A 19,736-nucleotide genomic window follows, 5' to 3' on the forward strand; every position below is an offset into this window, starting at 1 on the left:
TAAACAGACTGAACATCTCAAGGGTTGTCTTTTTACATTGTCAGTGGGAGAAGGGAGGAAGGTGGGGGGAGGAGAAGAGTTCTGAAGGTGTGGTATGATTTTTTTTTTCTTCTTTTAGGTCTGTTAATAAACTTCTTTATAGTCTTTCAAGTTTGGTGCCTGCTTTGCATTTCTCCTAATTCTTATCTCACAGAAGGTAAACAGTAATGAGTATCTTGGACCAAACCACTACAATAAGGAACATGGGAAAAGTTGCACTGACAGAGAAGACTGTGATAAATTGCCAAGATGAAATGAGGCTCATTATTGAACCAACATTATTTCAAACAACATTAAAGACTCAGGAAGAAAAAGGAGAAAAGTGCTGAGAACAAAAAGCTCTCAGGTAATATTAAGAGAAAAAAAAATTGTCAGGAATATAATAATTTAGTCTTTAAGATTATTACATAAATCAGGGCAGCAGTGAATATTCATGGAATTAAATTATAAGCATTATATGATCACAGTCCTATTAATTTTACTGCAAAGTAGGAGGACATCCATCCACCCAGTTGCCCATTTGTACAGGCTGAATCCATTGTTAAAAAACATACTTCAAATCATAGCGGTTGGACATCTGGCCTCAGCCCTATTACTCAGTGACAAGGAGTTATCCACATATAGAGTGCAAAAGACAGACAAGATTGAGGTCTCCCTTTCTTCCTTCAAGCTAGCAGTTACTTCTTGTGCACTTTGAGATGGAGAGCCCCACCATAATGATAAGTGCCTTGTATGCTAAACACTGGGAACACCCCTTCCCCAATGACCTCGTTCTGTATAGTTTCTCATTCTGACACTATCTAGGGATGGATTCACAAGATTACTCTGCCATGTGGAGTTTGCAGACATCAACACTGTAAGTCTGCAATATGGCAGAGGTTTTCCTTTTCAAACCACTGAGAAAACCAATATAATTTATTTAATAAGGTTTTAATTATTTTAAAACAAATATAAAAAGCATCAATAAATGTAAACAGTCAAAGGACAGTGTGTCTAGATTAAGATCAAAATGAATGGAACTGATGCAAACAATTACTATGATGGGCTGGGAGAATAAATGGATGTAAAATCTAGAAGACAGGAAGGAGTGCAAATTGCAGTAGATCTCTCCTTTACTACATTTTGTTAAGTTGACACTAGCCTGATCCTTATGTGTTTCTTACAGCAGTGATTCTCAAAATCCTTATGACCCATTCCCTTTTCTGATTATACCTCAACACATACCTAGTGAGGTGATGGGAGTTCATATATCAAGCTTTTAATGAAGTAGGCCATTTCTCTCTATTCATGACCTGCTATCACACATTTAGAGAAAGTGAAACTCAACCATAAAAGTCATGAACAGCACACTTGTTCAGGTTCATTTACATTTGTGAAATATGCTTTTACAGAAATAAAGCATGGTGAAAGAACGCTATTATTTTCAGAAGAATAAGCAAAATAGCATAAGTTTTACTTCTTGAAATCAAGATAAGATATATAGAATGGAAAGATTAACATTTCCATGTATGAGAAAGAGAGGAAAAGATATATATATTTGAATGAGCCATTAAATAAAATAAGATGAACATTAAACCAGGCATCATGTGTTAAGATCACACATCATACAGTGATAGCACACAGAATTTCAGCTGCTTGAAAACAGGATATAATTATTGAACATCTAAACTTCCATTTCTCGCAAAGCAGATACTACAAATTACATAGGAGACTTAAAGCCAGTATTATTTGGGAAAAAAAGAAAATATAGACTGGGGCAACATGTAAACCGTATATTTTCACTACATACTTGATCTATATTTTAAGTGTCAGCTCCCTTTTAAAGGCCACATATTCTCCAAGTTATTCAGTTGCTTGAGTATGTAATTCAAATGAGTATCTCACCTGGGATGGGGCAACCTTGGACAGACAGACTGGGGAATGAGATGCTGGAGAGCAACACTGTGGAAAAGGACCTGGGGGTCCTGGTCAACAGAAAGTTGAATTTGAGTCAGCAGTGCCCTGGGAGCCAGGAGGGCCAAGCGTGTCCTGGGGGGCATCAGGCACAGCATCACCAGCCAGTCAAGGGAGGGGACTGTCCCGCTCTGCTCTGTGCTGGTACAGCCTTGCCTTGGATATTGTGTGCAGTTTTGGGCACCACAGTATAAGAAGGATCTAAAGCTGTTAGAAAGTGTTCAAAGGAGGGCAAAAAAAAGGTGAAGGGCCTTGAGGGGAAGCCCTCAAGTATGAGGAGGGGCTGAGGGCACTTGGTCTGTTCAGCCTGGAGGAGACTGAGGGGAGACCTCATTGCAGTCAAAAACTTCCTCATGAGGGGAAGCAAAGGGGTAAATAAACATTGATCTTTTCTCTGTGGTGACCAGTGTCAGGATAAGAGAATGGTCTAAAGTTGTGTAAGGGAAGTTTAGGTTGGATTCAGGAAATATTCCCCCAGAGGCTGGTTGGGCACTGGAACAGGGTCCCCAGGGAAGTGGTCACAGCACCAGCCTAAGAGTTCAAGAAGCGTTTGGACAATGCTCTCAGGCACATGGTGTGACTCCTGGGGCTGTCCTGGAGTTGGACAGGAGTTGGACTTTGATGATCCTTCTGGGCACCCTCCAACTCAGAATATTCTGTGATTCTGTAAAATTAGCTTTGCAGTTTGGAGGCATTGAATTAGATAATACAAATTGTTATTAGTATACCATAATTATATAAATATATACAAATGTTAAATAAAAGAGCAGTTTCAAGCTTCACAGCAGAAATTCACAAAGTGTGAACTGACTGCAGAATTTCTGTACATTTTTATATTCCAATGGAAGAGCTTATAGTTTGTAGAAACAAACATCCAGAATTTCTGGTTTTGTAGGAAGTCAGCACAACCCTCTGTAAATCTGTAACTTTTATGAAGTAGCAGTAATTTAGATGTTTTGGGACACTTTTCTCCACTGAAACAGCTACAAAACAACTGCCATCCTCATGTCTCTATGTAAAATAACTAAATAAATAAAAAAGTTACATACCACTGTAGAGATTCATCATGTCTGCTGTTAGGAATCTCTTTATTACTAGATACGCAGTGCCAGGCTCTGGTAGTGAACTCCAGTGAAGAACTTGTTCTAGTACATTCTCTGTATAATGCAGAGGACGTTCTAAAAAATGCCGAAGAAACAAAACACAAAAAACCCGAATTAAAATAGAAGACAAAACCCAACAATATTGGAGGCCCTCACAAATTACATTTGCTTGTACACAAAGTCTCATTGACTTTGAGCTATAGAAGAAAAACACTGCTTTTAAAATAAGACAATTAGGCACTTCATTGACAATACCTTTGTTGGTAGGATTTGCACAGGTAATGAATATAAAATTAAACAAGCAGTAGCCAAATGTATTGTTATATTTTTAATGTAAAAACACTAAAGCACTGCTTTCAAACTAAAGTTAGGACCTATTACAGGGCATGTCTAAATATGATCAAACAGCTGAGGCCTTCAGCTATACTGTGCCGTATTGGCCTATGCTGAATACGCAAAAGAAACATCATAGCTACCAAATCTATGCAATGAAAGAGCCAAAGAATTGGGAGTGACCACAGTGAAAAAAAATCCCTCCAACTGGTATGGATTATACTGTCTGCTATTGTTCAAAGCAGACTGAAACAGACTCCTGGTTTCATTAAGCTATTTTTACCAGAGGGGAGAAGCACATGGTCTTACTAGGTCTTCTCCCTGCTGCTGTCATTAGGGAATTTGCAAACTTGCACCTGCATATTTCAGTCTTGTACTAAAAGTGCAGCAAGATTAAACCACCAATAGATGAAGGCATGACTAGACTGCATGTGTGCACTCCAAAACTTCAGATCCTCAAACACACATCCAGGATGGATGATAGGCATCATCCATCCTAGAAGAGAAACTCTGGGACCTAGCACAGAACTGAAAAATTGCAGTGATAAGAAAGTCCAGCCAGTACTCCATACAAACCCCAGTTCACATACCAAATGAAGGTAGAAAAAATCTTGCAAGTAGTACCTAAATCTGCATTACCAGATCCAGCAGAAATCTGAGTATGACATGAACAGCACAGCCTGAGGCAACACTGATGTGTATGGGGGAGGACACACTCACACCCCTGAAGGCTTTCACCTGCTCAGCAGCGAGCACCAACTGTAATTCGTGAACCCACAAAAGCCTTAACAATGGCTTTGTGGGTTCAAATGTCATTTTATCTCCAAAGAGAGATTTTTCCAAAAGATCTCAGTTCCCATTTGCATACCAATATATGTGGGTCAGGCCTTGAGAAGAGCTGGGTATGGCTCCTGAAAAGTGACACCTCTGTGACATTGTCATGTTGGATCACACAGTCTAGCCACATCCCTTGAGTACTGAAGGGCAAAGTATGCAGCCATAATCTCATTTTTCACTCCTGCTATGGTAGATGAATATGAAATGTCAACAGCTGCTTTGGGACTGTCCAGCACTACAGTCTAGCAGAACGCATTTTCTAGAACACCTGAACACTAGAGCCTCAGAAAGCAGCAGCCACAAACAACACATTTAAGTGACAGAAAAAACCCACTGCTATTTTGGGATGCAAAAATATTTACATTACCCATAGAGTTGTGATACCACCTATATAAAGACTTCATTATTCAGACATGACACCAAAAGAATACCACTGTAGATAGCAGCTCAACTCCTACTTTATAACACCGTTTTGTTTTAAGTGGTCAAACTTCTAAATTTTTGGGAAACTGGGGACTCCGATGTGATAAACACTTGATGCCTTTATGCAAGAGAGAAAACCCACTTTAAGGAGAACTTTACAAATCAAAGGCAGGAGACTGGCAAATCATCACATCTTCTTAGTAAGAACACCAGCACTCCCACAGCAAACACCTACTGGTTTATTTATAGTTACATTTAAGACCATCTGTCATCATAATCCATAGTACATAATCCATCCATGGTACATAAATCATCACGCCGAAAACCACTAACTATTTTACTGGTAACACACCTCATTTACAAACTATCCATCAATCACATATTATTAAAAAAAAATATATATACCCTATTTTGTAAAAGCATATGGTATTAAATATTTTGCATTAGGTTAGATAAAATCATCAATTATTGCAACTTTTCTATATGCAAATAATTTAGCTGATTTTTTAATATTGCAGTTTTAGTATTTTGAACAGCAAGCAGTCAACACATGCATTCAATTACCCTTTCTTTCACTCAGGTTAAATATGCTAAACCAGTCATTTTCACCTTAAACAACATTAACTATTAGTAGAAAATTACGTTCTAGAAAATACGATTCTAATTTTCTTGCCTTCTCAGGGGTTGTTTTCATGACAGTGTATCTCAAAAAGTAAAGTAAGTCATATAAAAATTCAGGATTGAGTGTACAAGCAGAAATGCACTGGACAGATAGCAGATCGCGGCAGGAAAAAGAGCAGAAAATTAATTTTTATCAGAAAGACACTGTGATTACTGGTGTACATTTGAAACAAATACGCAACCTTTCTTCCGTCATTATGTGTCAGAATCTCAAATAATCTGTAAATGCCTCAGATGGTATTTGTCAAATGACACTAGTAGAATCAACTTGCAGTAGCAAAGACTCAAGTAGCGTTTTAGTTCTTCATTGTCACATTTGGACCAAAGACTGCATAGAACTAATTTTCTCTGTATTCCCACCCTCTGCAAATGTGCTAGATTCAGCCATAGGACCATAGGAGTCTACCTGAGTAAATGTCTCTTACTACAACAGTATTTTTATTTTGAAACAATAATTCACCTCTATTGACACACTGATTCTTCTGGAAAGGGGTCCATGAAGCAGATATTTCATCAACACAATCTCTACTGACAGGAGTCAGGTGATGAATTAGGACTTTAATTTAGTCTGCTTTTTGCTTGGTTGTTACAAAACACTGGTATGCCATTTCCACTTCCTGTTGGAAACTCTTTTTTCAGTAGGATATACTCTAATCTCTTGCCCGTATTTATTGTGTTATGTAGGGCCTGTAGTGTCTCACTCCTAGCTTAATTTTGCTTGTCTTCCATAGTCATTAGCTCAGACAACATTTCTATACCCCACTAAAATATTAGCTGTTGCACCAAAATAACTCAAGAAGCTTTTGTGGGGTCTATCTTTTTATTTACTTTTACGTTCTCTTGGCCATATCAGCTTTAGTTTTCATGTTCCTGTAAGCATCATATATCAAGTTTAAGAAAATAAAATTCCATTTTTTTCCATTATTCAGTCAAAAGAAATATGATTTGTATTGTACTTGTAGGAATTATCAGGACTCTTCTAAAGATAATAAATGCTGGCATTCTTTGTCAGTTGTCACCCACATCTATGAATCTGGAAATGAACTCTGTATCACAACTCTATACAGGATCACCAACAGATTGCAAGATGTGGAGAGGGCTCAGGATAATTTATTTCAAGTTGAAAGGGAGAATACACTTCCATTCTAGATTTTTATACTGCCAAGCTCAAGACTGAGTACCTAAGTAATATTAGTAAAACTGAAGGAATTACTGTAAGCACATCTGAAAATCAAGTACGACAAAACTATTCGAACAATGTTAGAGCAATATTTAGTAATCTTATTTTCTCGACTTTCTTATTTTTTTTCTTGACTTGAAAATAGGTATCTTCACTATAGAAATAAAAAAAGTCCACAGTCACCCTCTAACATGAGAAGAGTTAAGAGCAGCAACTTACTAGGAGATGCAAATAGATGTTGCATATTTCTAACCCCCCACATTCTTCAAAAATCAGATTACCTTGGGGAATATTCATCAAGATATGTTTTAATTTTAAAAATCCCTATTACTTTACATTATTTTAGGTATCTCTAAAAATAGAATGCTCCAGCATTTTAAACATACTCCAGCATGTATAAAGCATTCCCAATGATAAAACCTCTTTACAGTTCACAAATATTGTGACCATGTGACATTTGCTTTTGTTGGCAGCAGAACTATATTTCAAACAAATTTTTCAATATTCTGCAAGATACACTGTAATGCCACTTGCCATAAACACAGAATTACACACTTCATGCCTCCTTTTTTCACCTTCATACATTAAACATTTGACTAAATAAAATATAAAAGATCCTTTCTCCTAAGTATTACATGTATTTTCTCATTTAATGTTTTGAAAAGCTTTATTGCTTATAAAATCAAGTGCTGACATTCTAATGAAAATAGGGTTTTCCTCTAAGACTTATCAGTAAGACCTACTTTTCTATAGCTGATGATTAATGAACTGCGAAGCACTGTAATATAAAGAACATCTTCTGAACCCCTAATTTATAAGGGGTTTACAACAATTTATCCTGTTATTTCTGGAAAGTGTAGAAAGAAATCATGCAGATGCCACAACAACCAAATGTAAAACAGTGTCATGAAGGCTAATTTTTTTTGTTTCCATTAAGTCTTTAACTAAGCTTTTGATTATATTAAGTACTGAAAAATTAAAATAATAAAAGCTGATTGACATGCATAAATTGAAGTGTCACTAACCTAATTCTCCATTTTCAAGTACTTCAAAAGCAGCCCAGATATCATCTTTGCTGGGAATAATGTTTTTGATTCCTAAAACATCATTAGTTAATTCCTCTGCTTCCATCAAAGGTGATACCTGTAATACAAATTGAGTCAGTTTATAATACATATCAATTACTGATTTCTGATATATTTTTTCAATGTCTTCCTCCCTGCAATTGCCTTAAGGCAGAAAAAAAAAAAAAAAAAAAAAAGGCAACAAAAAGGCAGCAGTAAATATATGAGTTGGAAACCCATAAAGCATCTATCAGATTCCAGCAGGCTTTCCTTATTTTGTTCCATGAGATTTTATATATGAGAAGTTATATTTTTAAGCTGTTAACTTCGTCGTTTTGAATTCCTTTTCTCTACCCCAAAAAATATGGGAAAAAAAGCGGCTTGATATATTTTCTTGGGTGTGGGAAGATAAACATTAGAGAAGGACCTTTTTCTTTTATCTTAGCAACGCGTATTTCCATTTTTATGCCTATTTTACAAAGCATGTCTTTTAGCATGTGTATCTATGTATCCCACATAACCCATATATGTACAAACAAGTGTCTCAGATTCGTATGCTGAACAGAACCAAAAGGAAACCAAATCAGAGAGGTATAATAAAAAATAACAGAACACTGCTACAGGAAGATCCAGGTGTTTAAAATACACTATTAAATAAAAAGCTCAAAAATCTCTATTATAGTTAATAACAAGTGTTTCTTAACACTCAAAGAAAGAAGAAAGCCGCAGACAAAAAGAAAGGAGGAATGTTGTTTTAATGGCCTGTACTATTAAATAGATCCAATATTCACTGGGTATTTATTAATGTTCCCATGCATTGCACACCAAGTTGGGAGAATTCATATGGCTGTATACTACAGTAAAACTAAAGCAGGACATCTCCCCTTTAAAATGGTATCTTTTTAAATTTTTCTTTAAAATGCAAAAATGCTTAATAATCAGTCTTTACATAATTTAAGCAACAAAGCAAATTCAAAAACAAAATCTTTAAAGAATAGTGATAAACATAAATTCATACTTTGTGCACTTCTATAAAAACATGTATTAAAATAATTTTGATATAGTTCAAGAAAAAGTGCTTCACAAAATCACTGCATCATTTTTATACACTAACCCTGATTATAATACTACAGTCTGGCTCCTTCCTTTCCACATAAACTTCAATAAGCAAATCTCCAGCCTGGGAAACCTAAAATGAAACAATTAAAAAAAATTAGATCATCTTAAAAGCATTTTGAGTTTCCTTTTAAATAAGGAAAATACAATTATTTTTCCTTTCTATTTAACTGGTGTAAGGAAAAAAAAAACTCTATTCACAGATTCAGGAGAAAAATCCTGTATAAATCCTGAATCAAACCCTGAATAAATCCAACAGAATCATATCAAACAAAATGAACATAATTTATAAATATACATTCAAGAGCAGGAAAACTAAGGGAGACATGAATTAAGTGGAAATCTTAACTTTACGTTTAAGACATGAGTACACCTCAGTATCTTAAACTGCCAGAACCCTAACTCTGATTTGGAGGTTTGTCAGGCTCACTTCAGAATCAAAACAGATTAATAGAACTTAAAATAATGAAAAAGGACTGTAACACCAAACTGACTTAGTTAAAAGTGAGATGAAAAATTACAAATTACAGAGTATTTCAGCCAGATAGCCATATGTACATACCAAGAAAATAAAAATTCATTACTACAAATACCACATTTATGATTCTTAATCACAATGAAAACTTGTCATTACATAATTAAAGAAGGAATTAAAACAAATGCTCTTGATATCAACCTCTGTTAAATATATCTCTTCAAATTTGCTGGAGAAAAGGCTAAACTTTACACACTATGCTAATGTAGAACAATCAGATAAACCAAATGTATGACATATATAATAGTTTCATATACTCAACACTAAGAAATGTTATTTAAGGATGTCTAACAACATAAAACTTAGAAATTAGAAAGTCAGTAAATCCAACATTTTATGATCATGAGGAAAAATATGATTTATGAGAAGGAATGTAATATTTTCCATTGTGACTAGGTTTGCTCAACTATGGCAATAAAATTATATTAATGGATGAGAAATTACTTTATTTTTCTAAAGTTAAAAATGTCTCACATTTTGCCTGCTCTAATTCCCTTTTAGTATAGTCGTAAGCATCTTCAAAAGATTGCAATTCATCTCAGTCCAGTACCAAAAAGTATTTTCTAAAAAAAACTACAGTGATGATCAGAGCATAGGAAGAAAAACTAAGGCAGAATTAGGGACCTATCAGGAAGTGCACCATTCCATTAATAGGCAAATATAAAGATTAATAATCAAATTAACACTATGATAACAATTTGTGTGTTCATTTTTGAGAATGGTATTGACAGTGATGCTACTTATTTATATACTACTACAAACAGAGGAAGAGGTTAAGAAAAGCATATAGAAACATATATATACACACATATATATAAGCAGCTGAGCTTTGGGATAGATTTTGACCAATTTACAGAAGCTAAGATTACATTTCTATGGAAAAATAAACGGCTGTGCTGAATTCTAAAGAACATTAACATTCTGAAAAACAACAACTTTAAGTTAGTTTAGCCTTTGAGAATAGAAAACTAATGGAAACATTTGTGAGGAAAAACATTACAAAACTACTTTGAAGAAAGCTGCTTAATTATAGTGGCACAGACTCAAAAAAGCTCATTTAGTTATAAAATTTGCTTTTCAGATGATATTACAGAAAAAGGTTGGAAATAAGAATGAAGCTGACACATGATTTCCACTGGGCTTATTTAAACAACCGTATGGAGAGAAAATTTGATGTAAATTGCTGCAACAGCTGGCATAAGTATATGGTGGACAGAAAATGAAAAGCGACTAATAAAGTGCCACCTGGAATAGAACTTCAGTGACATTTCACACAGTTCACACAGTTCACATGTGAACTTTGGGTCATTCAGACGAAATTTGGTTCAGTTGTTCTCTGAACATTCTGCATCACCAGAGATAATAGTACTGAGGTAACCTACATATTCCAAAGTATTAACTATCTACATCGCTCATATTCCCACATATATACACACATTTTGATGCAATGATATCAGACTGTCAGTTATTCAATGTAAAGAATTCTTGCAATTCTTAATTGTAGCTGCTTGAGGCCAAAGTTGCCAATTACCCATGATGCTTACACGATTACAGTGATGCTGTTACATCATTCAATTACACCACATCATGAGTTTTAACAGTAACTGGAAGCCTGTGGGAAACTGCTGTGGAGAACCGATGAGGCTGGTTGAGCAAGGACATGAGCTGAGCCACTGTCTCGCACCCAGCTCAAGAATGACTTGGCAACTGTGCAGTGCCTGAGGTGATGCTGTCTCAGTGATGAACAGGACAGCACCCACACCTATGCATAGAGATGTTAAGACCTCACTCCCTCTTACCCATGCCTAACTGGATAAACCTGGGCCTTTGATGAGGAGATAAGACATTGGTTGCAACATGCTGCAGGTGAAGGTCAGATGGCCTTTACTGATGCCTCAGCTGGATGGAGGCGGAAGCAATGTTGAAGTGTCATGGTTCTGTTCTGCTTTTGACTCAACCATGGGTGCTATAATAGCATGATCCAGGTATCCAAACTCATTTATATACTAAAAAATACACCAAGATGAAAATGAGAACGTGGGTGCCCCACCATCTATGATGGCAGCAACATGTAACCAGTTATATTTGAATACAGTCACACCTCCACTTCTCCTAAAAGTACAAATTTGATCTCTGGAATTCTCCATTTAAGAGGACAGGAATACAAGCCCTCTTCAGGGAAAAGGTGACAGGTTTGCTTCTCTCTTCTCCCCAAAGCACGGGTACCTCTCTGGTAAGATTTGCACCTCTGAATATATCAGAGCATACCTGGGTGGCTCTAAGCTTATATAATAGACATAATAGATATAATAGACAAGTTAAGATTAGTACGAAACTGGGTTTGTTAATTTACCTTGAACTGCAAATTTAGCTTAATCACTGGCTAGCCTTATTATATTTAGTGCTGGTGCAGTAAGTGCATTTATTAGCAGCAATTTTGAACCTATATTTCTGTTGCTTCAAGAAAGCATACAATTCATGAATCTGTGATCCATGAAAGTTCTAAGCCTGGTAAAATGTAAAGTGTAGCCATCCATAAAATCTAGTATTTTGAAATTACGGGTAATACGCACTATATACTCATGACAGAAGTTATAATTGTAAATTGTAACAGAGAGGAAGGTCAATCACTTTCTAAAGTACTTAGTGTTAATCCAGGTCTGGCTCTATGTATTTCCCCTGCAAAACCTACTGACGACACCACACATAGTTAGAGAAGTGCTGAATTCTTCTAGAGAAACAGTTATACATAAAATCTCTCAACACCCTTGTAACCACCTTAGAAGGAGCTTCTTTAATCAGCAGGCTTCAGGCAGTAAATATTTTGAAATACTATGAAGCACTCCCTTCTGCGCTTCTCCCTTCTGCACATCAGTGAATTTCATATGTTATGTGCACACAGAGTTTCAGAAAAATGTTCGTAGTCGCAATCAAATTGTCACAAACACCAGTCAGGCTCCTCAGGACTTCATTCCTTAATTGCTACTTCAAGGGCAATAGGTTGACATAACAGAGGGAATGCAGTCCTCATCCTCATTACAGTCCTCATTACAAGTTCCCAGAGTTGCTTGGAAAATGTTAATAGTATAATAAACTTTGAAAAGCACTTTTTTTCTTTTGTTCCAGAACCACAGAAAAGAATGAATGAAGTGGTGATTGGCAGACATCTTGGCCACAGCGATCTCAAAGTGATCAATTTTAAAATCTGTGTTGACAGGAGGAAAAGCAGCAGTAAAATTTCAGCTCTGGACACGAGGGGAGCAGACTTCAGACTGCTCAAGGAACTGCTAAGTAAAGTCCCCAGGGAAGATGTTTTTGCAGGTGCTGGGGTCTACCAGTGCTGGTCACTTTTTAAACATCACCTCCTAGGGGCAGAGCAACAAGCAGCGGGGATTACTGCAACATGCTTAAGACAGCGAGGCCCGTGGAAAAATAGGGACCAATTCTTGGTAGATTGTCGGGGTCTCCTCCCCCTGCCATGTAGCCCTGGGAGAGGGGCCCTGAGGGGAGGCACGGGGTTCGCTGCCCCTGGTCAGCCTCATTCCCCATTGGTTATTTTGTGTTCCCCTGCGCGGGAAAGGACCCTCAGTCCAAACTGTGAGGGTTCCTCGGCAGAGCTCCGGCCATGCGGCTGGGGAAATAAACATCTCTGAAACATCTACCAAGAATCCGTCCATATATATTTCTTTTCCACGGGACTCCTGGTTTGATATATGCGTGTTACAGTATCCCCACTGTAACAGTAGATGTTTCAGAGATGTTTATTTTCCAGCCGCATGGCCGGAGACTGCCCCAGAACTGCCGCAATCACGGGACCAGTAGGGTCCTCCCCTGGGCAGGGGAACACAAAACAACCAATGGGGAACGGGATTCAGCAGGGAGCAGGGAAACCCCGCGCCTCTACCCCAGGGCCCCCCTCCCCCTGGACCCCACGCCAGGGGGGAGGAACCCCAACAGCAATTCCCAAATGTTGGAAGTCAAGCAGGTGGGGCAGAAGGCTGGCTTGGCTGAACAGAGATCCTCTCTTGGAAATAAGGCAATAAAGGAAGGTGTATGCCCAATGGAAGCAAGATCAAGTGACATGGGAAGAATACAGAGATGCTGCTTGCCACTGTAGGGAGGAAATTCGTGCATCTGGAGTTGAAACTGGCCAGAACTTTGGGGGACAATAAAATGGAGTTTTTTCAAGTAAATTAATGGCAACAGGCAATGTAAAAATAACATCAGCCCATTACAGGATGAGAAGGATCACCTCACAAACAGGGACATGGACAAGGCAGAGATGTTTAATGCATTCTTTGCCTCTGTCTTCAACACAGATGATGGACAAAAGGGGTCTCAGTGCCCTGCTGGAAGACCATGACTCTGAGAATGATCAATTCCCAGTAAACCCTGAAATTGTGCAGAATCTGCTGTTCCAGTTGTATCCGTACAAATACATGGTGCCCAATGGGATTTATCTGAGAATCCTCAAAGAGCTGGCTGATGTCATCACAAAGCCTCTCTTGATGATTTTTGAGCAGTCTTGGGAATACAGAGAGGTCCCAGCTGACTGGAAGCTAGTGAATACTGTCACAATTTTCAAGGGTAAGGAGGAGGACCCCAGTAGCTACAGGCCTGTCACTCTTGTTTTAGTGCCCAGTAAAAGCAGGGAGATTATTCTGAAAGGTATTGACAACACCTGGAGGACAACACAGTCATTGGTTACAGCCAGCAGAGTTTCATGAGGGGAAAGTTCTGCTTGTCAAACCTGATTTCCTTCTACAACAGGATAACCCACCTAGTTCATCTAGGAAGGCCAGTTGATGTAATCTTTTTGGACTTCAGTGAAGCTGTTGATACTGTCACTCACAGTGTCCTTCTGGACAAATCGTCCATCCCACAGCTGAATAACTGTGTTACATGATGGGTGAGCAACTGGCTCACAAGTTAGGCACAGAGTTATCATGAATGGGGTGACATCAGACTGGGGACTTGTGACTAGTGGGGTTCCACAGGTAGGCACAGAGTTATCATGAATGGGGTGACTGGGGACTTGTGACTAGTGGGGTTCCACAGGGCTCCATTCTCAGCCCAGTTCTCTTCAATATCTTCATAAAGAACTTGGACACAGGACCTCAAAGAATACTAAGTAAGTCTCCTGGTGACACTAAATTCAGAGGCACTGTTGACTCCCTTGAGGACAGAGAGGCCCTGCAGAGAGACCTGGACAAATTAGAGAGATGGGCAATCACCAAAAATATGAAGTATAACAAGAGGAAGTGCCGAATTCTGCACCTGGGATGGAGCAATCCTGGCTGTGCACACAGACTGGGGAACAAGAGGCTGGAGAGCAGCACTGAGGAAAGGAACCTGGGGGTCCTGGTCCATGGAAAGTTGAATTTGAGTCAGCAGTGCCCTGGCAGCCAGGAGGGCCAACCGTGTCCTGGGGGCATCAGGCACAGCATTGCCAGCTGGGCAAGGGAGGGGATTGTCCTGCTCCCACTACTGTCTGTAGTGGGACAGCCACAGAGTGTTGTGTGCAGTTTTGGGTGCCACAATATAAAAAAGACATTAAAGTATTAGAGCGCATCCAAAGGAGGGCAACATGGATGGTCAAGGGTCTGGAAGGGAAGCCTTATGAGAAGCAGATGAGGTCACTTGGCCTGTTCAGCCTGGAGAAGAGGACACTGAGGAGAGTTTCAGAGGGGTAGACACTGATCTCTTCACTATCTGGTGACCAGCGACAGGAGCTGAGGGTATGGCCTGAAGCTGTGTTGGGGAGTTTAGGTTGGCTATTAGGAAAAGGTTCTTCACCCAGAGGGTGGTTGGGCACTGGAACAGGCTCCCCAGGTCACAGCACCAAGCTTGACAGAGCTCCAGAGGCATTTGGACAATACTCTCAGGAACACGATGTGTCTCTTAGGGTTGGCCTGCACAGGGCCAGGAGTTGGACTCGATCCTTGTTGGTCCCCTCCACCTCAGCATATTCTGTGATTCTATTATATCAAATCTGGGTGATTTTTTGGCTATTACCAAGGCAGAAGTTTCCATTCTGCAAGACAGACATTAGAAATAAATTTTAAATTGTTTCCAGTAACTTGGGCACTCCACCAGGCACCCAAAGGATGCTATATGCACATTCACAGTGGGTCACGCCACTCTGACCCAGGCAGTAAGGGTATATGAGATAAAAATAAGACTCCAGACAGTAATTCACAGAACGTGCAATTTCAACATGTATTTGTAGGACACTGTCTTGCAAGTACATGACTTGCAAGGTACACAAAACTCTGCTTGAAAGGGGGAAGGCACCCAATGGACAAAGCATTACTGATGTTCTCTCCCAGCTTTCTCTCCATTTTTAGAGTCCTATATAAGCTCTAAAATCATTGAAACCCTCTCCTCGACCACTTTAAATTTCTGAAAAAGTTTTTAAGCTCCCTACATCTCATTTTACCTCTCCTCGTTCAACCACCTTGGTAGTGTTATGGAAGCTTAGTGATTTATGCTTTAATTAAGATTGTACACAAACGCCATTCAGACAGCGAAACATGCTATCACTCTGCTATTTCTTACAACCCTGAAATTACTCAGAAGTTGTTATAGGTAAAACTGGAATTTAAGGTGATAAAAAAGTGGCGTAAGACCTCCCATTTTCTTATGCTGTGTCCTGAAGTTCAGTGTTTGACTGTTAGTATGTGTCTGTAGCTTCCCCAAATAATATTTATGTTTTGGGGCTCTAGAAATGGTCACAAAACAGGAATTGGGTAAAGATTCATATGATTTAAACTCAAAGGGATGGTGAAATTCTAATGAAGAGAGACCGTGTATACTCAAAGCTCATGAAATAATAAAAGCTCATATACACTTGGAGGTATTGAATATGCATGTTGAAAATTTTAAAAAAAGACAGGTCATCACTCTTCCACTTGCAACTGCTATTTTCTTCTAATACAATTTATGAAGCCTAGTAAAAGCATGCAACCACCTGCAAGTTAGTGCAGTGCTAGAACTAGTTAGTTACTAGCTAGTAAGTTAGTGCAGGCCAGAACATTATTCCACAGGATACTCTAAAAAGAACTGGTTTACTTTTATCAGTTTATACCTCCTCCTTCATTTCATTTTATTTCCCTAATCTCTGTAGTTAACAATACTGATCACAATAAAAACTTACAGATTTACTTTTAGAAACCTAAAATCATGTAAAACAACAAAATAGTCTTTACTGTCACACCAGTTGATATTTGTCACTTACCTGAGTGTCTTTCCACCTTGTAATAAAACTGTTCTCTATATCCATTTGTTTGACTTGGTCTTCATTTATCTGCATAAAATAAGTAATTTTAGAGTGATTAATAATAATTATTGTACCAATTGCCAATACTGTCAATCATGTTCTTATAGAAGCATGTTTGCAAAACATGTCAGAAACAGCTCTTCATTGATGGGACTCATTATTATAAACTTAATGGAATACATATTAAAACAGAGAGGAATCAATGAAAAAGTGCAGAACATGTTATAGTGGCACAGTTAACTCTAAATCAAAATGGCTAATATGAATTGCTGCTAGTAGTAGCTTTTCTATCCAGTTGGACTTAACATTATTTCTGGGTCTAAGGAACAAATCAAATTGAAATCACAGCTCAGAAACTAAGAACACAAAATCCTGCCATGCTTCAATTCTGATCAGGCTTATAAAATTTGATTACAAGCATTATTTTTAATAGTCATAATCATAAAATTTTGTTAAATTTAGCAAGCTTTTGACAGCAAGGAGAATGAGCACCATTTTGGAAAACAGTAGCTCACAGCATCCCATAAACAGTCTAGTTTAACTACACAGGTTAAACTAACTGGGAAATAAAATTTAAAGCAGGCCAAGGAAAACATCCACTGAATTAGAGTTCAAAAACCCCGCAAATCCTCAGATCATTGAACTAGTAGCAAGACCACTTTAAAGCTGATTTTTATATTTTTGAATCTCTGACATCTGACCAATTACAATATGTTTATATAAAGATACCTACATGAAAAAGTTGCACATAATTTTTAATTAGATCTTCAATTACATTGACTTCTTCACTAGTTTGGCCTTTAGTTTGAAATAAGCATGAGGAAAACACCAAAGCTAAATTGTGAGGGTTCATATGATTAATTTCAGAACACTTCTGCACCCTGTTGAAGGAAAAAGAAACATATTTAGACAGTTTCATTGTTCCTTTAATTGTCTGAGGCTCCTTTACAGAATATGGAGTGCACTTCAAAAAAGGTAACTACATTAAATGCAATGAAAACATTGAATGAATTGAATTGAATGAATACTACTTATTTATTTACTATTTCTTTGTATTCCTTATTTCTCATTACAGAAATGAAATCATTCTACCTGCATTTCAAGTGATATCAAAACTATTTAGAATAGAAAAGAATTAAACCAGAATAGAATTCTCAAGTTAGAAGAGACCTATAACGATCACCTAGTCCCACTGCTTGATCACTTAAGGGCTGATCAAAAGCTAAAGCATGTTGCTAAGGGCACTGTCCAACAGCACTGACAGGCTTGGGTCATCCACCATTCCTCTAAGAAGCCCATTACAATGTTTGACCACCCTCTCAGTAAGGACATGCTTCCTAATGACAAGTTTGTACTTATCTGGATGCAGTTTTGAACCATTTCCATGCACCCTAACACCAGATACCAGGGAGAAGAGATCAGCACCTCCCTCTCCACCTCCTCTCCTCAGGAAGCTCTACAGAGCAATTAGGTCACTCCTCAGCCTCCTTTTCTCTGAAGCAGACAAGCCCAGAGTCCTCAGCAGCTCCCCACAGGCAATTCTCTCCAGCCCTCTCATCAGCATTGCTGCCTTCCTCTGGATGCATGCAAAGACCTTAACACCCTTAAATTGCAGACCCCAGAACTGCACACAGTGCTCCAGGTGAGGCCAAACCAATGCTAAATACAGTTTCACTATATTATGTAATGTAAGTATATCCTACAAACTTCAGATCTAAGATCAAAATGTGGAAAGAAATTGGGTCCTTCTTAGTTCCTATCCCTATGGTAAAGTTTCCATATCAGTTCTGTTGTTCACATAACATATTCCTCTTTTAGAGGCAAACACTTTAAAGTACCACAGAATTTTGCCCGTTAAATGCATGAATTTAAACTACTTTCAGAACAGATGCAACAGCATATTAATATCTCTAACTGAATATGCTTAGAAACTTCTTAAACACAATATGTATTATAACCTTTATCCCAATAATGGCACCAATCAATTTCATAATCATATAAATATTTTTAAACTACATCTGCTATGTACCTGGCTATGTAACAATTTCTGAACACAACACCCAGTAAAGAGAAGTTTCCACACATTCTATACCCGCTGCAATTCACCAGAAATAAAATGTAACTTGTTCAATAGATGATATAATATAGACCGGTACTATTTAACCATTGACATCTCAGAACCATCCTGTCACATATTTTTTACACATTTCCTACCCCTTATTTTATCTAGGAATAAGTCATGACCTTTGGTGTTTAAGCAAGTTTGTATTTTGGATATTCTCTACTACTACCTCCGTTGGAAAATGAAGCAGTAATAAAAAACAGAAAGGGTAGGTAATTCTCAAAGTTATTATGTGCAAAACAGATTGTGGAGAAGGATATTTTCACTGAAAAAAATATTTTAATTTCAAGAACCATTTGCAACAATCCTCTGGAAGACTAGCAGACTGGAGTAAAACGAGATTGCAAAAAGAAGCTACATCAAAAATTACCCTATTTGGACACATACACTGGCATCCCTCTCTCTGTGTGTTCCAATCCATTGGTTTTTATAGATACCTACTGCTAAAAATACAACCAAAGAAAAAACACATTATCAATTAAAGGAATTCAAATTTAATTAATTGCTGCAACTAGATAAGCTTTTGTGATTACTAGTTAATGAAACAAGCCACATTTCGTAGATTCTAGAGTTATACTGAGAACACATTATAAGAATTTCTCTGCTACAATGCATTATTTGCAATGACCTGTAAAGATGTTCAATTAAAGCAGCCAAAGTTGCTCTATTGACTGGTGGAAGACTCCGAATAAAAGCTCTGTACTTCCTCACACGTTCCTTTTCATTCTGTGTATCTGCCAGAAAATAATAATCATTGAGCATTAATAATAATGCACACTAAAACCCAACAGCAGTTCTCATTAACTATATCAGCATCATCTAGTCCTTTAAAATTACTATTTACCCAATCAACCTCTTCTTCATAAAGGCAATGCTAGCAATATACTATTTAAAAAGTCTATTATTTGACACCAGTTCAGAGAAACACCAATAAAGAGGGACAGTTCTATATTCAAGCACCACTTGCCACTGGCTAAGACTAAAGCCCAGAATAGCAACTGCTTTCCTCTCAAAGCATATGTAATCTGTAGTTTGTGTATGTACATGTGTGAGTGCAACCGTGTCTGCACA

At 37.8% G+C, this 19,736-nt stretch overlaps 1 protein-coding gene across 3 annotated transcripts in view; it reads right to left on the reverse strand.

The window, feature by feature from the left end:
- Positions 1 to 19,736, reverse strand: part of ARAP2 (ArfGAP with RhoGAP domain, ankyrin repeat and PH domain 2) — a 124,413-nt gene that overhangs the window by 21,714 nt on the left and 82,963 nt on the right. For all 3 annotated transcript variants that reach the window (XM_017744618.1, XM_008641360.2, XM_017744621.1), the window contains exons 22-27: positions 19,294 to 19,399; positions 17,277 to 17,424; positions 16,502 to 16,570; positions 8,728 to 8,802; positions 7,575 to 7,692; positions 3,042 to 3,170 (exon numbers count right to left, since the gene is read on the reverse strand). In XM_017744618.1, the coding sequence (XP_017600107.1) occupies positions 3,042 to 3,170; positions 7,575 to 7,692; positions 8,728 to 8,802; positions 16,502 to 16,570; positions 17,277 to 17,424; positions 19,294 to 19,399 (645 nt within the window). The remainder of the gene's footprint in view (positions 1 to 3,041; positions 3,171 to 7,574; positions 7,693 to 8,727; positions 8,803 to 16,501; positions 16,571 to 17,276; positions 17,425 to 19,293; positions 19,400 to 19,736) is intronic.

The sequence above is a fragment of the Corvus brachyrhynchos genome, unplaced genomic scaffold (assembly GCF_000691975.1).
Source record: "Corvus brachyrhynchos isolate BGI_N302 unplaced genomic scaffold, ASM69197v1 scaffold17, whole genome shotgun sequence".
Taxonomy (NCBI): Eukaryota; Metazoa; Chordata; class Aves; order Passeriformes; family Corvidae; genus Corvus; species Corvus brachyrhynchos.